This window comes from Panthera pardus, unplaced genomic scaffold, assembly GCF_024362965.1.
Source record: "Panthera pardus isolate Hobbes unplaced genomic scaffold, ASM2436296v1 HiC_scaffold_2, whole genome shotgun sequence".
In the NCBI taxonomy this organism is placed as follows: domain Eukaryota; kingdom Metazoa; phylum Chordata; class Mammalia; order Carnivora; family Felidae; genus Panthera; species Panthera pardus.
Window position 1 is genome coordinate 68,351,335 of NW_026526765.1, and position 6,357 is coordinate 68,357,691.

Genomic DNA, 6,357 nt, shown 5'->3' on the forward strand with positions numbered 1-6,357 from the left:
GAAAAAGATAATCGGAATGCATCCTGAAGCCACCTATCCCCAAATATTCTCTCCATAGGTAGGGCCAAGCTACAAAGCAAGAGGGGGCATAGCAGTGGGCTCCAAGAATGAGGGGACATAATGAACTAAAGAAATGAAGATCTTTGAAGTTTTCATCACACACACAAAAAATCTATAACTATGTATGTTGATAGATACTGACCAGACTTATTGTGATGATCATTTTGCAATATATACAAATACCAAAGCATTATGTTGTACATCTGAAATGAATATGTCAGTTATACTGATAAAAAAACAAATTTTTAATTAATTAAAAAATTAAGGCTAGAGTTAAAAAAAAAAACTGAAGAAAAGTGATGCACCTCAGTCTACTAACCACATTAAAAAGACCATTCATAAGCTAATTTGAGAATTGTTTTATTAAGAAATATATTGTGTCAATTACAAAGCAATATGTACATTTTAAAAAGTGCTTACAAATAAATAAAAAATATATTCCATAAATTTAAAAAAATATATATTTTAGCTTTAATAAAGGCAATTCAGGACCTGGTTGCATATACGTCACTCTTGTCAGATAATTTTTAAAACTTGATGTATAATACTTGCACAATATTTTACTTGGACATTCTTTCAGATTGCTTCATTATGTGTACAACTTTTTGTGCACACGTTTTGCTTTTATTTTCTTTTGTACATTTTTAGCATGAGAACACAGTAAGTATCAGTATACATAGACGAAACATCTGCCTTTTAAACAGAGGTTTTACATGCTCTTGAGTTCAACCTTTTCCTTTCTCAGCCTTCTCTTTTTCCTTCTGCTACATGTTTAGATTCTCCCCTTGAAGTAAGGCTTATGTAGTTCCAGCAGAGAATTACCGCACAGGGCCAGTGGCCCAGGCATCACTGCTACGGCAGTTTCCCCCTACATTTGAGGGGTAGTGTTTCCCCTGCATTATAAAACCACATCACACAATAAAAGCTTACAAAAACAAGAAACCCTTCTGTAATTAAAAAAATAACTACTGGTGATCTTTTAAGTGTCACAGTTAGAGTTAACATTACATCTACTTAATAAAGATGATTTATTTTGTTGGGGTGAAATACAGCCTGAAGGAAGGTGTATTTTGTTTCTATGAAATGCGACTGAATCGACGCCACAATTCATTAAGTGTGAGACTTGTTTCCGGCATTTATTTGTTGTAACTTGTCTTTTCTTTCTTTTCTTCTTTGCCTGGGTATTATTTATCTGTGGAATACGAGAATCAATCGTCAAGACTGTCACAATCTTTAACAACCACTGAGTGGCAGGGTCTTCTTTATGCAAATCCATCTCTCAGTGTGTCCCCCAAACACCTGCTTACATGTGCTCCTATGTGTTTTCTCCTAGAGGAATGCCCTCCCTCCTCTCCACCCACCTACTCTTGCTTCAACGCCAAGCACCACCTCCTTTACAAGCTCTCTGCTCATTGCTCAAACTTTTCTTTTGGAAACTCTTCTAGTGCTTCAGAGTGTATTTCATTTAACTTGTCTCTCACATGCCAGTTTTATTATTGCATCATGGGGGTATTCCCCGTGGTGCTGACAACAATGTCTTTTACGTAGGAAACGCTGAATATTTATTGCATGACTAAATAAATGATTAAGTGGTGGTTTCATGATGTCCCTGACAAGACCATACATTCTTCAAGAACAGAGCTTATGCTCTTTATAGATGTAATTCAGTAAACCTCTTATTTGGACCCAAAGTGCTGCTGCTTTCTGTCCCTCCTGCCACCGAAGTGTGCCACAGACTAAAAAGGAATCTAAACTTAAAAAAAAAAAAAGATTGTGATAATCTTTCTGTGTATTCTTTCACCTGAATTACTCTTGAATAGTGACAGACTAGGCCTTCTAGACATGCAATATTCAGATAAATAAAATTCATCAGGTTACTAAGCAAAAATCTTACTCTAAAATCTACTGAATCTAAAATATTGGTCTTAGCCTCTCCCTTTGGGCTTGGGAGGGGGCTGAAATAAATTACTCAGACTTTCTCTTTCTTGCATGCTGTCTAGAACTTGATCTAGACTGTCTTCTATGCTCTTCTTATATGGATGAATGTCACTGTGGCTATCTGTAGATTTGCCAGCGTCTCCTTGTCGGAAGGCATAGAGCCAAACAGGTTTTTTCACATGGCTGTTTGGTGTTGAGCATTCAACTCTATGGATGTCCATATGGATGGACCATATGGCTCAATCTTTAATCCCTAAAAATGTGACGGCCTTGGCCACACAGTGTGCAGACTGAGAAAGTTCACAGCAATCATACATATCTGTACTTGTCTCTCTTTTGTCTTTTTAAATTTGTCATCAGGAAGATAAATGCCCTGCTTTACTTGCATTATTTATTGAATACTCTATAAATACTTCATAAAAACGTCAATATTTATTGAATACTTGTCATTTGCCAGGCACTCCTAAGTACTTTCACATCTATTGACTCATTTAATCCTCATAAACACTCTATATGGACTCGCTAATGTGACTCTCATTTTGCACATGAAACTGACCACAGAGAGGCTAGAAGTTATGTCAAAATAGAAGTTTTGGGGCTAGGATCCAAAGTCAGGAAAGGTTGTCTTCCAGACTTCCTGCTCCTAACTCTGCACTACTGTTTCTATTTAAAGTTACACATCCATTCAAATGCACGTAACTGCATATGCAAAAAATCCACTATGTAAAGAGAGCTATATAAGCAATTAAGCAAATGTGGGGTAGAGATTTAATGTATAATTTAAAATTTTATGAAAGAAACACACATTATTTAGTGCGAAGCCCAAACAATGCTGCTCCAATTTAGGATAAGAATCTCATAAGGAGTCAATGCACAGGGATTGTGATTTTTAAGGTCTAGGTTGGGTCCCTGGGAATTGGCATTTTGGATAATTACTCTCCCATGTTCGGGCAACCAGGATACAGGCTCACTGATCATATCCTGAAACACTGCCTAAGGTTTAGAACTATAATTGGGCCAAAAGAATCAGAACCCTAGAAATAGATGGGTTTGGGGGGACCCTGTGTGTACTGAGTCTACAGCTGTTACAGGCTCCTTTGCTCTTCAGGAGATAGGACCTGAATAAAAATCGTAATGACTTCTGCAACAGAGTGCACTTCAAGGTTAATTCCAAGGCTTTAGAAAGCTTACCTGCGTTCCTGAGTAGCCTGGGCACTGGAGAGTGAGCGTAGCGTTAGTTCTTATCGCAAAGATTTCCTTGGCCAGTGTCGTGCAGCCGTGGGTGGGATAGAAGGTAATGAGGTCGATTTTAGCGAGGCAATCTGGCTGCTCACGGGCGGCAAGGTTTACGAGAAACGGGGGAAACGCCGGGGGGGAAAACGCCAGGAAAAACAAACAACGGAAAGAGACAAAAAAAGAGAATCATAAGAAACGAGTGAAGATTCGGGGGGGGGGGGGGGGGGGGAGGTGGGGGAGGGGAGCGGGAGACACCACAGACGCGTTTCGAGGGGGAGGAAGAGATCTCGGCGGAAGAAGAGAGAGAGAGAGAGAGAGAGAGAGAGAGGAGAGAGAGAGAGAGAGAGAGGAGAGAGGGAGGGAGGGGGGGAGAGAGGGAGGGAGAAAGAAGACAGAGGGGGCGAGAGAGGGGGGAGGGGGGAGGGAGGAGAGGGAGGGGAGAGAGAGGGAGAGAGAGAGAGAGAGAGAGAGAGGAGAGAGGAGAGAGAGAGAACCCAAGTACGGAGTAGGAACTAGGGGCGTTGGCGAGCGTGCCAGCCGCGCTGGAGGAGAAAGGACGCGCGCCGGTGCTGGCTCCGCCCCAGTCTCGCCGCCCAGAATGCGGCCGAGAGGCGGGGCGCGCCCCGCAGAGGCTCTGCACCCTGGGAGAGGTGCCCCTGACGTCGTTGCCTGGTCACTATTCCAGACTTGCTTTTCCTGCTGGGGGCCTGGGTTGGGGGAGAGGGGACTCTCCCGGAATCCCACTGGCTCCCAGGAGAGACTTCCTCTCCCTAAACTGGAACAGAAGTAGCGTCCCAAGCAGGGCACTGGCCCGGAGGTTTCTGGCAGCCCAGGCGTCCCTACTCGATCAGCGTCGCCTGGGAGCCCAGCCACCACCGCCTGCGGTTCTACGCGCCGCAGGTTACCCTCTCTCAGGAATGCCAGGTGTGTCTCTGGAGAAAGCCAGCAGTGCAGAGCACCCACTCACCGGGTCTTCACAGTAGATGTAGTTGTTGAATTCGGTGCTCTTGACCTGGAAGAAAGAAGAAAAAAAAGAAGACAATAAGTAAGCCTTAGTTCACAAGGGAAATCATTTCCCCCCCCTCCCACGCCCCCATTGCTTCCAGGTTTAAAGATGCTCTGAAAGCAGTTTCCACTTAGGCACTTGCTTCCTGCGCATCTAGCTGTTCTTACCATTGACAAGGTAGTGAAACACTTGGAATTCAGATAGTACCTGCTAGTGTTTGAAACCGGATATTAAAGGATCCTGGTCCTAGAGAGAGACCCGCCCCCCGGCACCAAACTGGGCACACTTGTACATAAAACTACACAAGTGAGCAATAATGCCATCTTTCGAAAGCCCACATCAGCCTTGTAACCATTCATGCATTTCACACCTGCATACTCTATCCAGAAATAAGAATAATCAGGAAAATAATTTTACTACTGTATATTAAAATCCTAAAGCACACCTTATCCCATAATGGCATTCTAAGGCTTCCTAGAACACTAGAAAGACCTGCAGTGCACCTTTCCCAGGGCTGTCCTCTCTGGTTAGGGCTTAGCTCGCAAGAAGTCCCTATTTTTTACTCCCCTTTCTCTCTCAAGCCCTTACCCAGTTTTGTTTCTTACTGCACTGGTAGAGCAGCACTTCAGCAGAGGATAGACACCTTGATAGATATATATTATCCATCAATATCTGCTCCTCATCAGCATCTGCACACTTAATGTGTGCCCAATTTCTAGGTAGAGGCTAGTATATTTAAGTATCACTTGTAAGAAAGTCTGACAAAATGCTGGGCCATGATTTTTTTCCAAATCATGTTTCTTTCCTTAAAAATTAAATTGTAGTTTGCATGTGTGTATGCCTATTCTTTTGATGAAAAAAAATATTTTTAATGTTTCTTCACTTACCCCATTCATGTATTTATTCAGGGCTTGATAAATGACTTCCTGATACTTCTTTCTAATCTTCTCAAAGTCACAGTCAGTGAAATTGTAGGTTAGCACCAGCCCTACCAGTTGTAAGATGAAGATCTTCCTGAAAAAAACTGACAGAACAAATAATAAGGCATCAGGCAATATACTTGGAAACTCAATCCCACCCCTGTTTCACACTAAAGTCTTTCCACCCACACTGAATTGCCTCTAGATCTGCAAGGCCTGCCTTAGGGGCACATGCCCAGGCACCAGTCTTTGTCTCTCATTCCCAGTGCACATGAAGCCCATATTCACCCATGCTGTTGCCTTAAGTTGGAGTCTCCCTGATGCTCCAGAGCTTTCTGGCTCCACATATATAACACCTAAACGCCTACGGGCTCTTTTCTCCTAGACCAATGATTTTCCTTGATGTCATTCTCTTCCTTCATAGAATTCTGAATTGGTTACATGAAAGAAAAAATAGAACCAGCCAAATCTATGGAATTTTCACATTGGTAAAAAACCATCAGGAATTTCCCTCACCTTCCTCCTTTTATCTTTGCCCTAAACCCTTGATATGTGCCAGAAGGTGCTTTAAGAAACAGATACCTACATCTTTCTCCTGCAGGGCCATTTCCATGACCAAGCCCCTTTCTTGTTAGAAAAAAATATCCCCAAACGGCAGCCACTCTAAGGACTAGGTACCAATGCTCACTCATGCTGTACACTCTTGAGTATTTCTTTTGGCCGTTTTCAACTAGTACTTTCTTTCGTCTGTGGCAACTAAAGAAACTCATGTGCTTACTTAATGGGATGCTTTGGAGGGTGGGTGCAGCTTCAGGCTTCTCTTCCATGTGAAGGCACTGAAGTGCAATGGTGACTAGAACCTTAAGCTCAGAGCCGATTCGAAGTTGACATGAATGGGAAAAGATCTGATGGGGCTCGCACTCAGAACACTTACTTTTCAAAACTCCCTTATCAATTTCAGGAAAGAAGCGTCTACTCTTGGGTGACTGGGGGCACCTCAGGGGCTCCGGTCTTCTCGAGCATGTTCTATAGGTGTCAAAAACTCTTGAAACCACAGAATCCAACTCCCCTCCACCTTCACAGCCCCACTCTAAAGGCCAGCGTAAAGACGCCGACACCGACCAGCGGGACCCAACTGCGTCGCGCGATGTGCCGCGGTGCGCACCGGCGGAAGGTGCTGTCCAACGCGCGGCTCTC

General features: G+C 43.3%; 1 protein-coding gene across 1 annotated transcript; it reads right to left on the reverse strand.

Moving 5' to 3' along the window:
- Positions 1-404: 404 nt before the first annotated feature.
- TSLP (thymic stromal lymphopoietin) lies at positions 405-5,987 on the reverse strand. The gene is given in 6 exon segments (XM_053907672.1): positions 405-1,168; positions 1,171-1,252; positions 3,190-3,324; positions 4,202-4,246; positions 5,128-5,299; positions 5,839-5,987. Coding segments are annotated over 6 exon segments (615 nt in total). The 3' UTR covers positions 405-1,136.
- Between the last annotated feature and the right edge of the window lie 370 nt (positions 5,988-6,357).